The sequence below is a fragment of the Megalobrama amblycephala genome, linkage group LG23 (assembly GCF_018812025.1).
Source record: "Megalobrama amblycephala isolate DHTTF-2021 linkage group LG23, ASM1881202v1, whole genome shotgun sequence".
Taxonomy (NCBI): Eukaryota; Metazoa; Chordata; class Actinopteri; order Cypriniformes; family Xenocyprididae; genus Megalobrama; species Megalobrama amblycephala.
The window spans coordinates 21,502,189-21,527,144 of NC_063066.1; the positions used below are offsets into that span (position 1 = coordinate 21,502,189).

General features: G+C 36.7%; 1 protein-coding gene across 2 annotated transcripts; it reads right to left on the minus strand.

Annotated features, from left to right (window-relative positions):
- Positions 1-24,937, minus strand: ssrp1a (structure specific recognition protein 1a). 2 transcript variants are annotated; one of them, XM_048176226.1, is made up of 18 exons: positions 24,752-24,937; positions 22,032-22,087; positions 18,486-18,671; positions 16,934-17,039; positions 15,715-15,908; positions 15,534-15,634; positions 13,239-13,368; positions 11,990-12,093; positions 11,779-11,907; positions 11,134-11,355; positions 10,869-10,941; positions 8,069-8,198; positions 6,759-6,804; positions 6,291-6,426; positions 5,838-6,005; positions 1,409-1,503; positions 589-751; positions 1-511 (listed from the first exon to the last, which is right to left on the minus strand). In XM_048176226.1, the coding sequence occupies exons 2-18, from the start codon at positions 22,083-22,085 to the stop codon at positions 437-439; spliced, it is 2,112 nt and encodes a 703-aa protein (XP_048032183.1). In that variant the 5' UTR covers positions 22,086-22,087; positions 24,752-24,937; the 3' UTR covers positions 1-436. The 2 variants fall into 2 exon arrangements, with proteins under 2 accessions (XP_048032183.1, XP_048032182.1); XM_048176225.1 differs by lacking the exon at positions 24,752-24,937 and adding an exon at positions 22,544-22,731.
- Between the last annotated feature and the right edge of the window lie 19 nt (positions 24,938-24,956).

Consider the following 24,956-nt stretch of genomic DNA (forward strand, 5'->3'; position numbering starts at 1 on the left):
TTTAATCACTCACTGAAATTTTATTGCAAAACAGTGGTCAACATTTTGATAGCTTAAAGTACAAAACACATGTTAATGAAATAACCAAAACATTTACTGAAGTGCAGTCTTTCCATTTTCAAAAAAAAGAGGCAAAAAAAAGAAGAGGGATAACCCTCTACAAGTAGGTCTATCAACACTTCCCTGAATTAAGAGTCTATCAAAATTGGGAAATAAAAATATTTAAAAAAATCTGAGAGTTGCTGATGTCTCTCTCAAAGGAGGGAAAAACGTTACCTGACTATTTTCAAGTTCTCAGTCTGAATGGAAAAATATGCCAAACAATGTGCGTGGAGCGCATACAGCACTGAAGCAGAAAGTCTTGGTCCAAGTAATCATCAATTATTCATTTGTGAAACCTGAGATGTGGAAATGTCTTTGTGCTGTCAGTGTGACATCAGTCAGATCCTGACTCCTCCTCTGAGCTGGCTGGTGTGGAGGCGGCTTCCTCTTCCTCCTCATCATCAGAAGCCTGCAATAGATTAGGCAGATTAAATGATGCTAATCTAAATAACTGATAATCCCAAAAGGAAACATTCAGCCACACACCTTGCGTTTGCTGCCTCTGTCGTGGTCAGATTCAGATGAGCTCTCCTCGCTGGAGATGAACTCTTTGCTCTTAAAGCTTTCGTTTCCAGCCTCTTTCTTTTTCTCCTTTTCTCCTCCACTCTTTTTCTTAGCTTCCACCTTTCCTCCTGTCTTTTTCTTTTCCCTAAAATCATAAGCGATGACTGTCAATATAAAGCAGAGCTGCAAGTAACACTCGTAATATACACCATTGTTCAAATGAACTTTTTTTTAATTAATACTTTTATTCACCAAGAACTCATTAAATGGATCAAAGGTGACAGTAAAGACACTTATGATAAAAAGAATACCATCTCAAATACTGTTCTTTTAAACTTCCTATTCAAAGAATTCTAAAAAAATGTATCAGTTTCTACCAAACTATTAAGCAGCACAAGGGTTTATAACATTGATAATAATAATAATAATAATAATAATAAATGTTTATTCAGCAGCAAATCAGCATATTATAATAATTTCTGGAGGATCATGTGACACTTAAGTCTTTGCATCACAGGAAGATGACAATATATACAAATGGAAAAGAGTTCTTTTAAATTGTAGTATTTTAAATAATAATTTTTGTAATATTTCACTATTATATAAATCAAATATATGCAGCCTTGGTGAGGCTAAGAAACTTTAGTAATCTAGTGATTTCTTTGTCTTAAAATCTGATATCTTGCCTAATGCAAATTATATAAATGATACACAATACACAGTGTGCAAAAACGCTTTAAAATATAAAATGATTCTAACAAAGTGTGTGTTTGATAGAGTGGAGTGGAGTGTGTTGGCTCACTTAGTAACAGATGCCGCTCCCCCTCCACTCTCTCTGTACTCTTTCATGGCTTTTTCGTATTGTCTCTTGGCCTCTTCTGCTTTTCTGTCCCACTCCTGCAAAACACACAAGAGACGTTTAGCTAAACACTGCTGAATCGTATAAATAAGTCAGTTGACTCTATAACAACACAGCATCAGTAGTTTATGCTTCAATCATCTGTCTGCGGCACAATGAAAAACCACAGACAAATAATTCAGTAAGTGGCTAATAAATGTATTTAGTGGTGCAGTAGTCACTCTACATTTGCAGGAAAGAAAGCAATTTTCCCAAAAACTAAACTCCATGCATAAAATATAGAATTTGCCACAGAACTAAAATCCATAAACAAGGTGTTTTGATGGAGGAAAGAATCAAGACCAGGAGTGGAATCAAGACCAAACTTGGTCCTGGAGGTGGAGGGTCACTGTCCTGCAGAATTTAGCTCCAACTTGCCGCAACACACCTGCCAGAAAGTTTCTAGTATGCCTAGTAACACTTTAATTAGCTAATTTGGGTGTGTTTAATTGGGGTTGGAGCTGAACTCTGCAGGACAGAGGCCCTCCAGGAGCAGGATTTTACACCACTGTCAAGATGATGTATATCTATGAAATTATAGGCATTAGGGGTGTGACGAGATCTCGTGGCACGAGATCTCGCGAGACTAAACTGTGACGAGATTTCTCGTCGAGGCGAAAAGTAGTCTCGTGATGTTTCCATGACAGAGTGTTAGGATGATTAGGAAAGAATATGCCACCGCTACGTTTACATTATGCCTCCACTGTCGTTTTGCTTTGTATTTAAAAAAAAAAAAAACAAAAAAAAACATTTAATTCAGTCGGATAACGGTCACCGCCGCTCCATATTTACAGAGTACGCGCGACCGTTGAAAGTGAAAGTAAACGCGAGCGCGCATTCAAACGTGATTTCAATTCCCCGCATTTGACAGCGGCTCCCCGATGAATACAGTACAAATCATGTACAGTAAGGTCCATAGCTGTCAACATTGAACACTGAAAATAAGGGAGATTTCCCAGAATCCATCCCCAAAATAAGGGATTTTTTTTACACGATTATTACGTTGGCACGGGGGACAGGGGGTCAGGACCCCCACAGTTTTGAAAAGACAGAAATCGACCACCGCACTTTTGATAAGGGCTGCTTCAATCAGTCACACTATATCATCTTTTAGCTTAGGATATTTTCTTTCAAATGAGACCCTTTTCATTTTCACGTTTCTGTGAGCTTTCGTTTGTAAACAATCAACGGAAATGCACTCTCGAACGGAGAAACACGCCAAACCATCGATCAAAGCGTGCTAACGTTTTAGGACAGGTCGATGGTATATAAATCATGCCCGAACGTTAGCGTTTGTCAATCAAGCCAAACCGCCCATTCAGAAACCGAGAAATTTGGAGGCTGATCTCTCAGGTTGACGCGAGAGCTGTTTTCGTGAGGATTTATAGTTTATGGACTCTTTTGATTTCGGTAAATACATCTAGAAAGGTAAAAGCATTGATGGCATCTATAAAAGATATATCTGAAAGCGAAATGAAAGTGATATTGCCTCGTCTAGTGAGGACGACGCACGAGAGGAGATCTGTGCGTTTAATTGCTATGTGTATACTGTAATACTGCATTTACAATGCTTATCAGCGGCGTGCACTTTGATCGTGAAAGTGAAAGTGCCCTTTGCGGTGGCATCGCGGTGCCCCCGTGTTCCCATTTCTCCCGATGTCCATTACAATTTATATACTTCATTTCCCGCGAGCCTTTCAAAGAAACTCCATGAGCGCGGAAAGACGCGTTTGGCGCATGCATAGCCTACGTGCATCGCCCGTGGTCAAGTGCAAGCCACTTCTCAGACACAGATAGTTGCGTGTTCTGAGTTAACACAATCAGAGCGTAAAAATACGGGATATTTTACGGGAAAATACTAAAACGGGAAGACAGCGGGAAAAGAGCTAAAATACGTGAGAAACCCGGAAAAAACGGGAGGGTTGACAGCTATGGTAAGGTCTGAAGAGACTGAAATCATACAGAAGAGAAGTCAGTCAGTTGAGTTAGTAGCAAAACCTTTTACACTACTTTACAGTACAGTATTGTTGTCTTTTACTGCAGATGATAATTCAGTCTCAGAAAGTAGAACTGAAATGACATTCATTACAAGATGATTAGTTAAAACATTTCAAATACACATGCAGAATATTTTTTCTAGTCATGTATTTCGCCATCTTGTCTCGTCTCGTGAACTCAATCTCGAGTCTCGTCTCGTCTCGTGAGATACCGGTCTCGTCACACCCCTAATAGGCATTAATGATTGACATTCCTCACACATAAAATTTAATGCAATGAAATCAATTCATACTGCTTAACCTGCCAGTCAGTCAGGGTTGTGCTTTATGTTTAAAAGGTTAGTTCACCCAAAATGAAAATTCTGTCATTAATTACGCACCCTCGTGTCATTCCACACCCGTAAGACCTTCATTCATCTTCGGAACACAAATTAAGATATTTTTGATGAAATCCGAGAGCTTTCTGATCCCCCATAGACAGCAATGCAATTATCACTTTCAAGGCCCAGAAAGGTAGACTATTTAAATGGTCCATGTGACTACAGTGATTCAACCTTAATTTTATGAATGTATTGTTGAACAAAGTCATTATTGTTATTTTTTGTGCACAAAAAGTATTCTCGTCACTTCATAACATTAAGGTTGAACCACTGTAGTCAGGTGAACTGTTTTAACGATGTCTTTACAAGCTTTCTGGGACTTGAAAGTGGTAATTGCGTTGCTTTCAATGGGGGATCAGAAAGCTCTCAGATTTTATCAAAAATATCTTAATTTGTGTTCCGAAAATGAACGAAGGTCTTACAGGTTTGGTTTGGAATGACATGAATAGGAGTAATTAATGACAATTTTCATTTTTGGGTGAACTAACTCTTTAAGAAATGCATGTTTTAATATGACCACCAATAATGGTACTGTAATATTTGCATAATGATTGCTGATTGCCATTTTCCTAAAATCAAATCTTTTATCACATTTACACTCTAAAGTTGGCACAGAAGCACTTCTGAAGTGGCATTTGGGTGTTTTTACACATGCATTTGTAAATGCATTTACACAGCAATTAAAACTGTATTTTGATACTAGGGGTTGAGGCCAGTCAGAACAGGGATAATTATGTCTTACTTAAATGCAGCATTGTATCGTTCCACTCCGTAAATGAAATTATTTACCAGGGCTGTCAAATTTAGCGCATTAACGCAAATTCATTTTAACGCCACTAATTTTATTAACGTGCGATTAAAGCAGCGCACATTTTCTGTTTGACCCGTGGTCTAGACCGTAGTTGGAGATATGGAGATGCAGCCATAGGGGCCGTTCACATGTTGCGTCTAAAAACGAAAGGAAAGGGCAGAAGCACCACTTTCTTCTTTCCAAAGCACTAGCGCTCCCGTGGCGTCTGTCGTTGCTATGCAACCATGAACTGAGCTCTCCACGACAATGAGGAAGTTTCCACAATGATGACAATTGTTGTTTTTTTTTCAAACATTTAACATAAATAAATAAAGCAAAGGATAACCCCAATTAATTTCTAGCCCTTACGTTAGCTCTACGACTAGATATATTTATGGAGATGAGAAATAAAAATCCGCCCTGTAGAGCTATGATCAGCTGTTCGGTTGAGCTTTTGATGTTTTGTTACAGAAATAAATGTAAAGATTACATTAGATTAAAATGTGCGATTAATCAAAAGTTAACTCATGACAATCATGCGATTAATCGCAATTAAATATTTTTAATCGACTGACAGCCCTATTATATACTTAATACATTTTCATCAGTAATATAACAATGTAATTATTATATACTTGTTCAAATATTTTCAAAATTTTTCCTTAAAGGTGCTAAAGAGGATGTTTTGTTTTATACATTTTTGCAATATTACTTGAAACTGTCTTTACTAACTGATAAAAGACTATTTATTAGGTGCTTGTCAATCACTGCCATGACGTTCCTTGTGAGAGACGAGCGTGGCTGCGCGCTCCAGTAACTTTCCACACTCCACAGGCGCTGCATGCAATGTTTTTGTCAGGAGACAGGAGTAACAACTGCAGATTATGAGTTACCTGCGGTGAGTCCGACATAATGAATCCAAAAAACACGACACAGCGAATGCCGGTGGTAAACACTCGTGTTCCAATACTCGTGCACGAGTTTTGGGAGGCGTTCCTTTGAAATGAGCTGTGAAGGAGGGGGGCTGTTCTTACGCATGCGCTCATTTCAAAAACTCAGTAACGGTCTTTGGATTCTCAGTCGACGAAAAAATCCTCTCTATCACCTTTAACAGTGGCTGTGAAGACTTTCTGGTTATTGGTGTGTGTGATTTTAATGCAGCTAACCTCTTTCCGGTCTTTGCCCAACTGCTTCCACATTTCTCCAGCCTTCTTGGAGATTTCAGTAACTGATATCCCAGGATTCTCACTCTTGATGCGCTCTCTGTTGCCATTCAGCCACAGCATGTAAGCGCTCATCGGCCTCTTAGGAGCACCTGCGTCTTTCACCTTTTTCTGTTCGCCAATAGAGAGTGTTGAAGTTAATATTAATAAAGTGTGAAAGTGTTTCATTTTCTGAACTGTTGAACAGATGCCAGTAAACGTATTAAGGCACTTCACAGTGATGTTTATCATGTGCAGTTTTAACAGACAACAACAAACTGGCATGGTGTAAAAAGCACCACTGTGCATCTCTTTTTGCCTTTACTCTTTAAGACACATTGATATTCATATGCAAATACTGACATTTCAGATATTAGTGACAAGTTGCAAAAAAAAAAAAAAAAAAAGGTCCAAGACCTCTTTCCGTGGTTTTCTCTCTTTCTTCTCTTTCACGACTTTCTTGGGCTTCTTTTCAACTTTTTTCTTCTTTCCTTCATCTTCGCTGTCACCATCATCTCCCTCACTATCACTCGCTGAAGCGTTACTGTCATACCTGCACAGACACAAAATTATATTATTAGAGTGAAAGTAGAGTTGTCAAAAGTACCGACTTCAGTACCAATCGGTACAGAAATTTTAAAAATATGACGCTTTGAGTGCTGTTGAGCGTAAATATCATTGTAGCCAATCACAGACATATCCAGTGAGCGCGTCAACACAATGGCCAATCAGAGGTGTTTACGAATCCACTCAACAGCGCTCAAAGCATCACATTTTTTAAAATTTCAGGACCAATTAGGTACCATTGTCGGTAATTTTGACAACAAAGTGAAAGATTGACAAATCGTTTACAAAACAAGAAAATAAATATTTAAAATCCCTTACTCTTCTGGAACGTCGTCATCCTCTTCTCCAGGGTTGAAAGACTCATCTACATATACACAAATATTAGATATTAACTACTCTACAGGATTCAACATGTTACACTAACAACGTACACTTTGAAGTTCCATTACTTGACATACAGAAATTAGTAGTTTTATATTTCTTCAGAAAATTGAATTAAAAACAATGGACAAATATAAAACTACTCATTTAAAAATGTTGAAAAAAAAAAAAAAAAAAAAATATATATATATATATATATATATATATATATATATATATATATATATATATATATATATATATATATATATATATATATTTTTTTTTTTTTTTGCAAAATATGCACATATAAATATTTAACTATTTTGAGTGTGAAGGCAGGGAGACTCTTTTGGAGTGTTTTGCTCGTTTCGACTCTGATTGGTGGAATTTTCTGTATAGTATCATGGGTAATGTAGTTTTCACCACGAATTCTGCTGTTAAACAATTTTAAAACTAAGTTGAAAATGAGGGCTGATGTCTTCAATAGAAGCAAATACCATCAATTAACAAACTCGTAGCTCAAAGTAGGGCTGTCTTTAAAGGTTTGTAAGTTTGAGTTTAAAGTCAATTTCCCTATGGAGAGAATGAATGGAATTTTTACTTCCAGAACCAGATTATTATATAACAGGGTTGAAGGTTGAGCTTCATTCTTACTGAACTGATATTCAGTTTATAGTAAATAATTTTAAAATCCATTTTAAATATAATGTAATATTTAACTGCACCCCACATTTTACATCCAACTGTTCCTGCATTATTTTCCTCCATTACCATTTTTTAAATGGTAATTTGGACATAATTTGGACTTTCTATAGCATAAAGGGAAGACAAGTAAATGTCAATCATGTGTTAACTTTTACACAATTGCAGTGTTGACTGGATTCGTCAAGCTCAGCCTTCAACCCTGTTACCTAAGAAATAAGATCAAAAAATTATTTTCTTTACATGTTTGAATTTATAGGAAATATGATAACTGCAAACCAACATTTGGTTCCAAAATATAGAGCCTACTTAGTGATTAATTTGGGCTAAAATTGAAAACCCTACTACCCATTACTTTTTTTCCCACTCAAATTTGTTTTTTTTTTTTTGCTAGAATGCGGTTAACCAAATATTGATAACCACATTTTGGTAATTGTCTTTTTTAATAAACAAAAATAAAATGCTCATAACATTTAGTTTTACCTCCTGGGGATCACAAGCATTATTTTTTTTATTGAACATTAAAGTTTGCAATTTGTGTTTTAGTTGAGGCGTGTCTTTACCGCTATCACCCTCTGATTCATCACTGCCGTCTCCCTCCTCTCTGATCTTGCCCTCTTGTTTCATCCTCTCCAGGTAAGCGTCATGCTGGTCTTCATCAGAGTCACTGTAGCCATCTGCTCCTTTCATGCCCTACCACACACAAACAGGTCGATAAATTATGTGAACGTAACGCATTACTGTGTATGCTGCTGCTGTCCACAGGAAGTTAATGTAGTGAAAGCGTGTCGCCATCAGGGGCACTTTATAAACACACAGAGTCTGGATCATAGAATTAGAGGTTCAAACACTCTTCCTGCTTATTCCCATGAGTGCAAATCCATCAACAGAATGGATTGTTTATTTAGTTAAAACCAGTTTTGTATTGCACATTCATCTGTGCGTGAACACTGCATGTGTACACTTTTGAGTTGAGAGAAAAAGCTCCTAACAATCTATTACATTATAACTCTTTTGGAACAAAACATGATCACTGACACTATTAGCCATTAGAATGAGCTCAAAACTCAAAGAAAAAGAAAAGAAAATTGAGAAATGAAAAATAGATACTGCACATTAAGGCTGGGCTGTGTCAAATATTTATATTTCTTTTGTTATTAAATAATACTGCAAATAATGTGATATTTTAATGCATGAGAGACACACAAAAAAAAAAATCTGCAAATCAGTTGTTTTATACTGTTTGTTCAAGTGAATCGTTTGACATCACAGGTTGTGTTTCCCTTCACTTTATAATGTGATTAAGTTAAATCTCATGTAAACACAATACTGTGATTAAGCAGTGTACTCCTATTCTAATGCAGTTATGGTTACTGCTGATTTAAGTGCACTATACAGACATGTAAATGCTTTAATTGCATTTCTGCTCTGATCAAAGTGCCAAATGATACTGCTGCAGATATATGACATCTCACACTCATGCACCGGTTTAAAAGCACGGAGGAACAGAAGAAGCCACACTCATACAAACATGTATGTGTTATAAGGGTGTTCATAAGTTTGGGGTCAGTAAGATTTTTAATGGTTTTTGAAGGATGACCTTGTCATTAAGGCTGTATGTATTCGATCAAAAATACAATAATAATAATAATAATAATAATAATATTAACCTTACTGACCTTAAACTGGTAGTTTAAGTAAAAAAAAAAAAAAAAAGAACATTTTCCCTTGTATTGAGAGCATTTTTAGGCCCCGTTTACAACTGGTATTAAGATGTGTTTGGTCAATCGGATCACAAGTGGACGATAAATAGGTGTAAACAGAGCTCCAGAGGCAGTTGAAAACACATTCGACTGGATTGTTTTCATAGTGTAAATGCTCATGTGGAGCGTTTCTCTCAAAAGACTGCCTACATTCTGCCTACTGACCTAATGAGTAAACATTACGGGAAGCATGCCATCCAGACGTGATTTAAACTTTGTCGGCTGAAGACCGAGATTTTGTTTGAAGACGGAAAATGTACGAAGCACAATGTTCTCTCACCATTCCCGATTTCTAACATGCACTTACAGTGTTCGGTGTGGTCTTGCGGCTATCAGAGCAGAATTGAAAGCTAATGCTCTCCATATGTTTTCCCATCATCTCTGGGCGCGTTCGTATGTAAATTGGGTGAGCTTATTTTGTCCATTAGATCGAAAGATCAGGAAAAACCCATACATTTACCCCCTCCCCTTGAAGAAATCAGGACAGAAGTTGCTGAAAGTGGACAAAACAGACGGATTAAAACACCAGATGCGTCTCCCTTTGTCCACTTGTGATCTGATAGACCAAAACGCATCTTAATACCAGGTGTTAACAGAGCCTTCGATAGAATCTTGATTCTTGCTCTGAATAAAATTTGCTTTAAGGCGGCTTGACTTTTGCCCTAAAACAGATACAGACATATGTTTCTTAAAGGGTTAGTTCACCCAAAAATGAAAATTCTGTCATTTATTACTTACCCTCATGCCGTTCCACACCCGTAAGACCTTCGTTAATCTTCAGAACACAAATTAAAATATTTTAATTGAAGTCCGATGGCTCCATGAGGCCTCTATAGGGAGCAATGGACATTTCCTCTCTCAAGATCCATAAAGGTACTAAAAACATATTTAAATCAGTTCATGTGAGTACAGTGGTTCAATATTAATATTATAAAGTGAAGAGAATATTTTTGGAGCGCCAAAAAAACCAAAATGATGACTTATTTAGTGATGGCCGATTTCAAAACACTGCTTCATGAAGCATCGGAGCATAAATGAATCAGTGTGTCGAATCATGATTCGGATCGCATGTCAAACTGCCAACGACTGAAATCATGTGACTTTGGCGCTCCGAACAGCAAATTCGACACACTGATTCATTTGTGCTCCGAATCTTCCTGAAGCAGTGTTTTGAAATCGGCCATCACAAAATAAAGTCGTTATTTTGTTTTGTTTTTTCGCTTTATAATATTAATATTGAACCACTGTACTCACATGAACCGATTTAAATATGTTTTTAGTACCTTTATGGATCTTGAGAGAGGAAGTGTCCATTGCTCCCTATGGAGGCCTAACTGAGCCATCGGATTGGAACAAAAATATCTTGATTTGTGTTCTGAAGATTAACAAAGTTCTTACGGGTGTGGAACGGAATGCGGGTAAGTAATAAATGACAGAATTTTCATTTTTGAATTAAATGAATTACACTCTAATAATTCATAATTAAATTAAATATTTAATTTTAATTCATTTTATTATATTGCCCAGCCCTACTGTGCATTTTACTTTTATGCATTTTGACTTAAACAAAAATGAATGTTTTGAAAACAACAGAACATACCTCTTTAAATCCTCTGTTCTTGATGTTCAGCTTCTTGGCATTGACAAAGTCAAAGAGTTTTCCATATTCTTCCCTACATAAGACAGAAGAGAGGTGTTCTTCGCTATTTCTGAATAAGTGAGGACTGACTTGATGCTCATGGCTAGTTAGGACAGGGTGCTGCAGATTGCAGCAGAGATTATCTACTTATGATTGAAAGATGAAGGATACTGCTGTCTGTGTTTTCTAAGGAAAGGTGCGATGATTTGTGGGTGATGTAGTTTACCTCTCAATGTTGCTGAAGGTGTACTGGTTATTCTGCTTGGTCTCTATTTCGAAGTCAAAGGAGCGAGTGGTGGTGGTTCCTCTGGCGAAGTTAACGCAGGAGATCTCCTCGAAGCGCAGGTGAACCGGTGGCTTATGCACATAGATGAAGCCTCTCTCCAGGGGATACAGCAGCCCTGAGCTCGCCTTATACGCACACGTTATACACTGAGACCCGGAGTGACTACACACACACACGGAGATAAAAAATGACATCAGTAAAGACGTAAAAAAGTTCATTTCAAAACAAGAGCTCAACTTGATCTTGACACACTATTATGAAAATGAGAACTAGGGGTGGGCAATAGGAGCAATTTACATCAACATTTTGAACAAAATTATTTTTTTTTTTTGCTACTATATACAATAACCTATCCAAACAAGTTATTCCTCATTTTCTCCCTAAAGGCCCCGATATATTTCAAGTGAAATCGAACAATGAACTAGCGTGATGTCATTTTGATGTCAAGTTGGTTAACTCCTACCATCCAGCTGTGCTTTGCTCAACCACAATAGAAATAATACTAGAATATCACCCACCCCCAATGATAAACAGAAAAATGCTAAGCATAATATCTTTATAAGAGTATTTGCTTGTGTGCGTTACCCCTGGAAGTTTCCAGGCACCGTGATCTTCCTGTTGACCAGAGCCTTCATGACCCTGCTGACAATCTCATACAGTGGACCAGACATGTTCTTACTGAGCTTCCCTTCGAAACGCTTCTCCACCTCATCCCTAGAGAGAAGAGATAGAGATCCCATCAGCAGAGCTAATGGAGGTTAACCTCTGACAGACAAAGAAAGTCCAGTGAACTTACTCGTTCATGTTGAGAGCCAGACTAATGTCTTCATCTTTGGAGAAGAGGAGGATGAGGAAATGATAACGTGTCTGACCCTGTTTAATGGGAGGGTCGAGACTGATCTGGAAAATAAAAAGGATCAAGACTGGGTCAACGATCAAGAATAAACCATGAAGCACATTAACTGAGGTCATAATGAATAAACCTGTGATTCAACATTTTACCAGCAGGTGGGAGCAACACCAATGCATTATTTAGGATGTCCCATATTAATAAAAGAACACATTAGGTATGTTTTACATGCACTAGTTGAAATGAATCCAATCTGATTTTAGATTCAGAAAATCATGTTTATATGAACCATAAATGCGGCAATCTGAGTTTTTAAACATCGAATTTAAGACCTTTTTTAAAACCTGCACAAATAAAATATAGTATGTCCATACAGAACACACACATGTAATCATGTAAAACAAATGACGCATTTTAGATTATTTGACTTAATTAAACGGCAGGGACATACATTCAACTGCAAAACAGAGTAACTGCATGTTTAACAGACTCAATGTAATTTCAATATATTAATACTCAATAAAACATGTCTTATGTTTGACAAAATAATCTTTTTGTCTTTCTTTAAACGTTCACATTTCTTGAATTCAATCACCACCTTTTGAAGTTTAATAATCATATTTGGTCATATCATGATCTTATCTCCCACCCCCAAATTTAAGACCTCTTGAAAGGATATTTAAGTCTTTTGTTACACCATTTGTGACTTAAGACTCTTTAGTGACCTTAAATTTGATCCAACAGAATTTAAGACCCGCAGGAACCCTGTCTGCAGTTGCTGCGTTCAGAAGTGGAGAAATTTGCTGTCATAATAAGCTCCCGTGAGTATAACTACTATAACTTTGCCTAAATTACATACTTAAAAAGCTGACATATATGTGAGAAGAGCTTTTTTAGCAAATATTCAGATATTTAGGTAATATAAATCATTAAAATAAATCTGTCTCAGTCGAAATCAGTGCAGTGCAGTGCTGTCATGCATATTCTGACATAAGTTTTTTACCTAAAATATACACAAACCTTCCAAACCATTTGAAAATTCAAGTCAGATCAATTGCGGTGTTTACATTAAGCCTTTTCAGTCCGAGTGAGCCGTCAATCTGATAAATGGATTACTTGGCTGAATGTTAATGTAGCTATTGTTAGGTTTAATTTGTCTCTGGTGGGGAGCAGCACACTAAAACGTACAACTCACCACAAAGAACATCTGCCTCTGGTCCTTGTGTGGCAGCAGGAAGAGACGCAGTACAGTGGTGAAGGGGATCTTATAGTCAAAAGTCTTACCATGCAGGTGCAGGAAGGAGGGGTAGATACGAATATCATACCTGAAAGAAAAACACTAACTGAGCCAAACAAAAGTCTCAAATACAGGCCGTGTGCAGCACTTGGAGACACACAGAGCTCCAGATGGTTGCAATGCACAAAATAAAATTGCAACCATTAAAAAACAAAAATGTCCATATGTTAATAGTCCATATACACTCAAAAAAAGTGTTTTGAAATTTCATTTGGTGACAAGCTGTTAAATAGGGAAGTAGAAAACTACATTTTCAAAATTGACTAGTCAGTCGGGCTGTCCTCGACTAAAGATTTTTCTAGTCGAATAGTAGTCATTCAATTCAGCGATTTGACTAATTTAACAAACCACGTAAAATCATAATAATGAGCCTTGAATCGCCTATATAAAATACATAACCTAATCAGTGCTCAAACGCTCACAAAGCTTGCAGCAGCGCACCAGCAAACATAATGATTATGAAGGTGGTGTGAAAAAACAGAAGGATACTGTCTGAACATTTTAATAATCTATTGATAAACTAGTGTTGTGTGTTTTCGGCTGCAGAGATGAAGTCGACGATGCTGTCTCGTCATCTCCGCAGTAGTGTATGTGCCTAGATCAGATGCATGTTTCATGCGGATTACATAATCTGAGAATTTTTTTTAAATTTAAATCAGTTCATTTACATTTTAGACACTTCAATCTTTCCATAGATATATTTCTCATGTCTGTGAAGCAAGTATATGATGAGTTTCGGTTAATTTTTGTGACACGCTCAAGTTCACTTGAGACCAAGACGGCAGAAAGCGCATTCTGTAATTTTTTGATTATTTACGAAAGCACAACGTTTTGTTATTTGAGTTCAAAGAAATAAAAGCAAATCATTTACAGTTTCGAATGTTGGATTATTCTTATCTGACCAAAAATGATAGAGTATGTTAATTTAAATGCAAGTGATAGCACCGGCTCCTCCATGTCATGCAGTAAGCGGGCTCCAATTCCACACAAACATGTGCGCCAAATAATAGTGCACATTTATCTAGGTTAATGTTAGAGCGTTAAACTACTTACATGTTTCAAGTGATAAGCCATATTTGAGGTCGATGATTGAGGAATGATTGACGAATGTTTGGATTAACAAACTGTACATCACAGACTGGCTGATTTCGACCCTCCTTGTGGAGTTTTTTTCCCCCCAGCAACTAACCGACTAATACCAATTTTCATTGGCTAAGTCCTTTCTCGTCAACTAAAGGCCAAAACACACCAAGCAGACACCGACGAACTAGTGGCGACGAAAGCAGACTGAGGGGTTGGCTCACGTAGGCAGCGTCTGTGTCCAAAATTGGCATGACACACCAAACCAACGCTAGACAGCCGACGGCCAAGTAGCACGTCCGTTCTGCGCCTGCGTGAGATGAAATGTCTTTCCGAACCAGCAGGTGGCAGTATCTGAAACTGCAATCCGAATGATCAGATGCCCCGACGCCGTTTCAACATTTCGAATCGGCTGGAAAAAAGTCAACGAGGACCAACTTCAGCCGATGGTGCAGAACACACTGAGAAAACTTAGTCGGCCGATGAACAAAAACTACCAGACGGCTGACTGTCGGCTTGGTGTGTTCCTGCCTTAACGGTTAGTGGACTTTTAAGGGGCAGCCCTACTAGTCAGTCAGCCTAAAAGGGGTAGTTCACACAAAAATTCTGTCAATTTGCTCACCCTTATGATGATATGTCTTCTAGAAGCATAAATTGATGCTTGAGAACTAACCTCACTGGTTCTCGCACATCAAACAAGCGTATTTGATCTTCCACTTTCCATATTTGGTGAGCTCTGTGTGTGTGCACTGATCAAAGTTTGTGAAGTTAAATCTGTTTATCATATAAAGCGATCTTGTCTCTTCAGAAGACCTTGATTAAACCGCTTGATTCATACAGATTACTTTTACAATGTCTTCATGTATGTTTTAGGGAAATGGACTTTCAATGGATGGACAGAATCCTTACAGATTAAAAATATCTTTCTTTTTGTTTCAAAGATGAACAAAAGTCTTATGGGTTTGTAATGACATGAAAGTGAGTAAACGATGACAGAATTTTCATGTTCGACAGTATTTTTATAATTGAGTGAAAAACCCGTTTAACAACAAGTCAATCATTCTAGCCAAAGATGTGTATGGTTGTAACACCGATGCTTTAAAGACAACTTACCTTCCTCTCGGCGTAAGGCACTGAAGTTCTTTAAAGATACACACGGCATCTCCAGTAGCTTGGATGACGTCTGCCTTTGAGAGAACATTCTGAGCGAACGCCTGCAACAGCGCGAAACAGATCATCAGCACCAACAGCTGCATACACACTGACAGAGAAAAACATTCACATAAACACGGACCTCCACAGGGTCTGAGCCGTCGTCTCCAGTGTTGGGCGGGACATAGAAACGGACCTCCATGAGTGACACCTCTGCATCATCATTCTGATGGAACTCCACTGTTACCTCGTTCTTTCCCGTTGCACACTGGGATACGCTGGTCAGCGGGATCTCAAAGACAGGACTGTCGCTCACCTCAAATGACAGCAGAGACCCTGAGCGCGCACACAAAAAGTCAGAAGCACAATATATTGGTGACCATGTCATACCGGGCAACATTAGCTTTTTTTTTTTTTTTTTTTTTTTCTCCACCTAGCACTTTTATTTTAATGTCATATTAAATGCAGATTTTTTAAAAGTTTGATGTCAGTAAGATTTTATGTTTGTTTTATGTTGTATGTATCTCTATTTGATCAAAAATATTGCTGTAACAGTTGTAATATTATGAAATATTACAATTTAAAATAACTTTAATATTATAATATATTTAAAAATGTAACTTTTTCAATTGGATACAGTAACAACAGTAATATGGTGAAATATTACTCATTAAAATAACTTAATTTATTCCTGTGATTCGAAGCTGAATTTTTAGCATCATTACTGTCATTATTCACTGTCACATGATCCATCAGAAATCATTCTAATATGCTGAATTGATACTCAAGAAACATTTATCCTCATTATCAATGTTGAAAACAGTTGCACTGCCTAATATTTTTGGAAACACATAACATTTTTTCAGGATTCTTTGATGAACAAAGTTCCAAAGAACAGCATTGTTGAAAAAAACAACAACAACTTTGTTCCGAAACAAAATAATAAACCATCTTTTCTAAAGCAGTTTTGATGCCAGAGGTGATATTTATTGGGAATATGTTTTGAAAAATAAAATAAACATAGTAAAGTTGGAATATATAGGTACCATTTTGTTATTGGCCAATACTTTAATTTTTTTTTATAATTTATCAGTATCAGTAGATATTGTTGGTATACATCTATACTGTGTATTAAACTGTACATGCTCATTTCCAGTGTTTTTACATTTAGATCATTTTTGTCATCATCGAATGCCATCTAAAATTTCATATTAAAAATACAAATTTAATAACACTTATTTATGTCATTTATTTTTAATTTCGACACAACAGTATAGAACTTTCATATAGGTCATTTATCAGCCATAACATGAAAATAATTAAATGAATTACTAGTAGCATGTGTAGATGGGTGTGTGTACCTGCAAATTTGGCGGTGCCCCAATTCCAGCCCTTCACACACATGTCCTTCTCCGCCAACTCGACCTTGTAGTTCGCTTTAAAAAATGCTGAGATTTTCTCAAAATCCTGTGGTGGAGGAAAGCAAAACGGAGGGAGAGCAAGAGAAGGAAGAGATAAACAGAATTAATGCCTCACTTCCCATGACTCTCTTTCACAACCAGCCCAAGGTTCATTAATAAAGAGAGTTGGCAGCAGCGCTCGGCCCGCTGGGACAGCGGAGGTGTGTGTAATCCGGCCGGAGGCTGATGCGGAGCACGCTCAATCAGCCTGTTTATTTATCCAGCACTGCACAATCGCTTCCACATGTCACTCCACCAGGTGTGTGTGTCTGTGTGTGTGTGTCCATCTGTGTGCTAATGAGCTTGGAACTGGGTTACAGAATCCCTCACCATCACTTTAACATTACACAAACCAGCATTCCCTGATCCTCAAAATATTGCCTTTTCCCCTGATGTAAAGACAATGACGATGCTGGTTAGCTGGTAAACAACACATGTAAATACACAGCAAACAAACACACAATCATGTCAACTTTGTCTACGATACAAGTAACAGATTCTTCCGGAGTTACGGTATAAACACCACACACAATGACATCATACAAAACACACACACATACAGAGAAAATCCATTATTGGAGGCCAGTGATTAACCCCTGGAGAAAAGCATTTCTGTAACATCTTGAATTACATACACACACACTGCACTTCCATTGACATTGAAGAAAAGACATTTTAGCATAAAAGTCCTGACTGATCAAATATTATTAGGGATGCACCGAAATTATCAGTCGAAATGGCATTTCGGATTTTGGCCAAAAGAGAAAAACAGCCGAAAATATATGCCGCCCTGCCCTGCCCCTCAGTGTTCAGTGCTCAGGTTTCACTCTCGCTCTATTCTCCTAAACACAGTCGATTACGTCTTAAGTGAACAAAGAGTTGAGAAAGAAACCAGATGTGTATCAGTATATTGGATCCGTGCATTCGGTCTTAAAGTGACAGCAACCTATGCTAATGTTAATCAAATCATTAATGTTGATCAAACGACAAGAGACAGCTTTAACTGCAATTAATCTATATTTAATTTATACAGTGAATACATTTAGACCTAATTATTGTGTGTCTGTACCGGAATACACTACAGTTAGAACTTACTTTATTTGTAACTTTATTGTATTTATCTATGCTTGTAATGTGTATTTAACCACCCCCCCAATTTTAATACTTAATTAAAAAAATTATATATATATATATATATATATATATATATATATATATATATATATATATATATATATATATTATATATATATATATATATATATATATATATATTTTTTTTTTTTTTTTTTTTTTTAATTAAGTATTAAAATTAATGAATATCATTAAAAAGACTAATATTAATACAATCATACAAAGATAAAAATAAAAAGATGAAATTTTTAAAAAAGGTTTCGGCCCAGAATTTTCATTTCAGTGCATCCCTAACTATTATTTTTACCAACACACTCACTGTTTCTTTGAAGCCATCATATTTGTAGATGTGTCCAGTGCTGGTGGCCAGTTTGATTCCATGACCCAGGCAGACGCGACGCCACTGGGCTCCAGAGAGTTCAGGGGCTGGGATACTGTCCACCTTCCCTGTTTTATGGCTTTTATACACCACAGACTGCTTGCTGAACCTCAGACGGCCATCGTTCTGACAACAAACACAAATAGAAATGTGTGGAGAGCAAAATATAGATCATTTACTATGAAACTGATTTTTTTTTTTTTGTATAGCTTTACATTCTTGTGTATATTACATATTTTCTGCACATTCCTAAATGTTCCCATCTAAAGCCAATCCCAGCAGGTTTCTGAGTAAATTTAACTCATGATATGTTTTGAATGGCATATTGTTGCTGTAAACAGTATACAAATTTTCTCAATTCATGGAACACCTACATGACAACTACATTTGACAAGAGTATGCAACACTGTGCAATGCATACTTATGTGTATTGATTTTAACCATATAAAGCCTAACATATGAAATAGTGAGAAAAGTTGTTTATTGAACCTTTAGACAAAATATATATATAAAAAAAGTCTGCACACGTGATTTATGTTTTTTTATCATATTTGTCATTGATAGTGAGAATATGTTCACACTTGAGAAAAAAATTCTTTATTCAGAGACCTAAACTGAGCAAAAGTATTCAATTTGGTGCAGTTGCTGATATTTATATGACCAAAAAGTATGATGAAATTCTGACCACTTGTAATGTAAATCATTGAGATGTTTATGACCCAATGCACAGGACAATCGTGACATCAGAATAAAAATATTCATGATTCTGAAGCTGAAAATACAGAATTACATTAGACGAATATGCTTGCACTCCGTCACTGAATAGATATATTCAAAATAATGTTTTTTTTAAGTTATCACTTTTTACTGGTAACTTAGCCTAAAGGTCATGATACACAAGGCAACTTTTTGAGAAATGTTGCTTGGGCACTTTCCCATTAAGAATGAGCAACAAATTTATATCTGGATACTTTAGATCGGTCGTGGGCAATTTTTTGAGATCCTCCAATCAGTATGCTAGCAGCCGATAATGTGACCGGCTTGGAGATTTAAAAAAAAAATTCAAACAAGATGGCGGCCTCTGGGCAGAAGTGGAGCGAAGAAAAGGAGCGTGAACATATCTTTTTATGCTGGTAAGTTGTCATGTGTCAGCCCAAAACAGGGAATTTACTTCATTTAATGCTTAAAATACCAACAGGTGTCCAATTTAATGTGGATTGGCTGTAATTTAGCCTTTGAATGTTTTCAGTTAAATACTAAAAAGATGAATTATGTTTAAAGGATTAGTTCACCCAAAAATGAAAATTCTGTCATTTATTACTTACCCTCATGCCGTTCCACACCCGTAAGACCTTCGTTAATCTTCGGAACAAAAATTAAGATATTTTAGTTGAAATATGATGGCTCAGTGAGGCCTCTATAGGGAGCAATGGACACTTCCTCTCTCAAGATCCATAAAGGTACTAAAAACATATTTAAATCAGTTCATGTGAGTACAGTGGTTCAATATTAATATTATAGAGCGACGAGAATATTTTTTGAGCACCAAAAAAACAAAATAACGACTTATATAGTGATGGCCGATTTCAAAACACTGCGTCAGGAAGCATCGGAGCATAAATGAATCAGTGTATAGCAAAACAAATATTCTTGTCGCTTTATAATATTAATATTGAACCACTGTACTCACATGAACTGACTTAAATATGTTTTTAGTACATTAATGGATCTTGAGAGAGGAAATGTCATTGCTGGCTATGGAGGCCTCACTGAGCCATCGGATTTCAGCTAAAATATCTTAATTTGTGTTCCGAAGATTAACGAAGGTCTTACGGGTGTGGAACGGCATGAGGGTAAGTAATAAATGACATTACTTTTATTTTTGGGTGAACTAACCCTTTAATGTCTGTAGTGGTGTAGGCTGTATGGCACGTGAATGTAGCTTTTGACACGATCGACGTGGGTTCGAATCCGCCTTTTGCCAAACTCGCTCTTCTCCCTTTTCTTATCACAAATCAGATCAGAAAGGCAATTATAGTTAATAAAAACAAAGAAAATATTTGAAAAGTTGAAATAAAGTGCCTAACAAGTGTTTATAATAAGGTATTTATTGGGTTGGCAATAGATTGCTCCTCTCTGATTAGTTGCTGCCAACTGTCCGTTGCCCTATGTAGTTGCCCGTGTCTCATCAGGTTGTATCGTCACCTTAAGTCATTTGGCATTATCAGGACCCACAAATATTCCCCCATTGCATTATTTATACATTATATTCAACATTATATATAGTACTTTAACGTAGTGGTAATGAGACTAAAACTTGAATGTTTCCCCCTCACACAGTAATTTTAATTTTGGGTGAGCTACACACTATAAATATTGTCACCATCCACGATACAAATTGTTGCATTTTTGTATTGCAATATATTGACACACAATATATTGTTAAACCCCTAGTTGTCACTACACCTACAAATAATATATGTCTTAGTAAGATATTTAAATCTATTAATCAAATGACAGCAGATTGTGTACAAAAGATTTTTCAGCAAAGTTGAGATCATGTTGATCATTTAAAGGGATAGTTCACCCAAAAATGAAAATTTGATGTTTATCTGCTTACCCCCAGGGCATCCAAGATGTAGGTGACTTTTTTTCTTCAGTCGAACGCAAATTATGATTTTTAACTGCAACCGCTGCTGTCTGTCAGTCAAATAATAGGAGTGATTGGGAACTTGAACAATAAGAGTTGAAAAAACTTCCATAGACAAATCCTAATTAAACCCTGCGGCTCATGACGACGCATTGATGTCCTAAGACATGAAACGATCGGTTTGTACAAGAAACCGAACAGTATTTATATAATTTTTTACCTATAATACACCACTATGTCCAACTCCGTTCAGCTTCCGGTTACTGAGGTCTGATCGCGCTCTGACAACGGAAGTGTTGTCTCGCGCTCATTGAAGTATATGGGCGAGACATCACTTCCGTCAGCAGAGCGGGTTTTTTGACCTCACTAACAGGATGCTGAACGAAGTTGGACATAGTGGTGTATTAGAGGTAAAAAATGATATAAATACTGTTCGTTTTCTCACACAAACCGATCGTTTCATGTCTTAGGACACCAATGTGTCGCCACGAGCCGCAGGGTTTAATTTGGATTTGTCTAAGCAAGTTTTATTTACGCAGGTTCCCATCCACTGTTTAATGACAGACGGCAGCGGTTGCAGTTAAAAATCATAATTTGCGTTCGACTGAAGAAACAAATTCACCTACATCTTGGATGTACTGGGGGTAAGCAGATAAACATCAAATTTTCAGTTTTGGGTGAACTATCCCTTTAATTTATCAAATACAGCCGTGCGCTGTTTAGCAGGTCAAACTGCGACACCCAGGGGTCATTTTACTGTTTGCTAGTTGCTGTGCGTGTTTTTTTTTTTTTTTTAAACCCCTCCATATTCGACTGAAAGTTTTAATATCACCTACCCAAGATCCCTTCACCTCTTGATGGATGTCATTAAACTCCAGAGTGTCTCCCATCTCTGTAAAATATGAATATGAATATTAACAGAAATAACACTGCATTCATCAAGAGACGAGTTTTAATGCTTGAAATCAGAGTTTATCTTGTTCTGGAGGCTTTAATTCACTTCACGAGCGGTACAGTGTCCAATCATATTCAGAATTGGAGTTGCTAGTTGTGTTTCTCCCTCATCTTTGTGTTGGTTAGAGCAGTGGTTGTGTCTCTAACTTACTGAGCTACTTACTTAGACAGCATTTTCTTTATCTTGCGTTTTAATTGTTAAATTCTAGAGACAATTTCAGGGGATTCGAAAGCGCCAGTAAGGTTCGAAATGCTGTCTATGTAGGAAAGCTCAGTGGGTTTTGAAACACCTCCGCCGTGCTCGCACACTGCCGTACATGTGGAGAGGACTCGATTCCGTCAGCCGGTTTGATTAAGATCACCATCAAACTATACAAACTTATTTAGCACTTACTTTGGGTGAAGAACGACTTTATAAATGTATAAGCGTGTTTCCCGGTGTTGAAGAAATTTGATGAATACACAAACAAATAACGGCAATGATCAAGCTCTTCTATTCTCCGGTTTCCCGCGTCAAACCTCCGGGTTCTGAAGAGAGTGACCCGGAAGAAGTGTTGAAGGGTCACGCGTTTCCATGACTCCGCACTCACATGTTCCTGACATTTTCAGAATATTTTTAAGAATATGTTTAAAAAAAAAAAAGTGTAGTAAATTTGTTAATTATTGGTGTCTTTTTTTTTCCAGAAAACAACAAAAACAAACTATAATAATTTCAAATTTAATTTCAAAATTATTAATTGACTGAAGAATTGACAACTTTGATTTGCTTGAATGACTATTGCATCACTGAAAAAGGACATTAAATTAATTTTTTTTTTTTTGTTATAAAAGAGAATAAATGTTGCTTACATTATGCTAATTATGATAGTAATTGATCAAAATAAAAAAAATATATAACCGCATATAAACATGTTTAATATTAAAATGGCATTATTAATATAAAATAATAAAAAAACTGCTAAATTAAATTAATATAAACATCAAACAATGATGATAATAATAATAATAACCTATTGAATATTAAAATAAAGTCTGTATTCGTTCTCTCACATATGTGCTGTTGTGGTTTTCTAAATGCTGAATAGTTTGGTTTTCTTCACTCTAAAAATGCTGGGTTGGGTCAAATATGGACAAACCCAGATGTTGGTTTAAATTTTTAAATTAAATTTTTAAACCCAACGGTTGGGTTTGTCGATATTTGACCCAAACGTGGGTTGAAATGACCTAGTCTCTCCTGCAAAAGAAAAAATAATGTAGTCCACATGAAAAAATACTATAGTAATTTATAGTAAATACTATAGTGTTTTTGAACCATACTATAGTAAATTGTAGTACATATTATAGTATTTACAACACTTTGTTTGAATGAATGCTACAGCATACTGTAGTATATTAACTACAGTGAACTGATAAACTATAATAAATACTGTAGTATACTTTAGTTTTTACTACAGTAAACTGTACTGTATTGTGGTATACATACCTTAGAGTTGTAGAAAACTGAGTACAGTATTGGGTAAATTAATTTGTTTATATTACTATAGTTGTTATATTACCACAGCAACTATAGAATTACGACAACAAATTAAAGGTGCAATATGTAAGATTTTTGCACCAGTGTTATATATTTTCACTTGAGTACTTACAATATCCCAAATGTTTCCAACTATTTGTAAATCGTGAGAAAATTGCAATTTTAACCAAGGCTCCAGGACGTGTGAGGAGTCGCCTGTCAATTGCGTCATACCCGCGTTATTCTCGGTTTCCGGTTTTATTTTGTAGAAACAACAAAACACAAAAGATGCTTTAATATTTACATGTTTTGATAGACAAGGGAACATCTGTTTTGATATATTTATAGACAGAAAACTAATTATTGTTATATAGCTCGACACGTTTAGTCTTATTGTTTAAATCTAATTTTCTTGTTTTTCCGCGAGTACCATGCTTTACCATGCCTCAGAAAAAAACACTATCTTGTGAAGAAGCTAACATAGCATAATCAGATGCAGCATTATTTTTAGTAACAGTAATACAGCATTTTCTCCATCACACAATACGTTTTAAAATTGCATGCCATTTATCAACACAAGCCATCCAGCATTTAATATGATATTCTAAAATCGATCTATCTTACTGCAGTGTGTAACAGTGTCTCACAGCAGCCGCCGAGCGAACGCACAGAGTAACGTTATAACATTTTCAACACACTCAAATGTATCTAATATGATAAACAGAGCTGTCTTACCTCATACTCATGACCGGAAAAGCGGAACGGCGTGTGTTGCGCAATCGCTCCAGCGGCCTCGTTCAGCTCCCACAACACTTGGTCCTGCTCTACTTCATACTGCAATAACGTTAATAATCACATCCATGAACATGATTTCTTCCCGAGTCCTATCCCGAATATTTTCCACCGGCCATTGAGGTAAAGACCACATGTCCCAAGATGCCGCGCTCAAACTTGGCGTCATCAAGCTACGCCTTTGTGTTGAATAGACCTGAATAGACGCACACTGCCGTACATGTGGAGAGGACTCGATTCCGTCAGCCGGTTTGATTAAGATCACCATCAAACTATACAAACTTATTTAGCACTTACTTTGGGTGAAGAACGACTTTATAAATGTATAAGCGTGTTTCCCGGTGTTGAAGAAATTTGATGAATACACAAACAAATAACGGCAATGATCAAGCTCTTCTATTCTCCGGTTTCCCGCGTCAAACCTCCGGGTTCTGAAGAGAGTGACCCGGAAGAAGTGTTGAAGGGTCACGCGTTTCCATGACTCCGCACTCACATGTTCCTG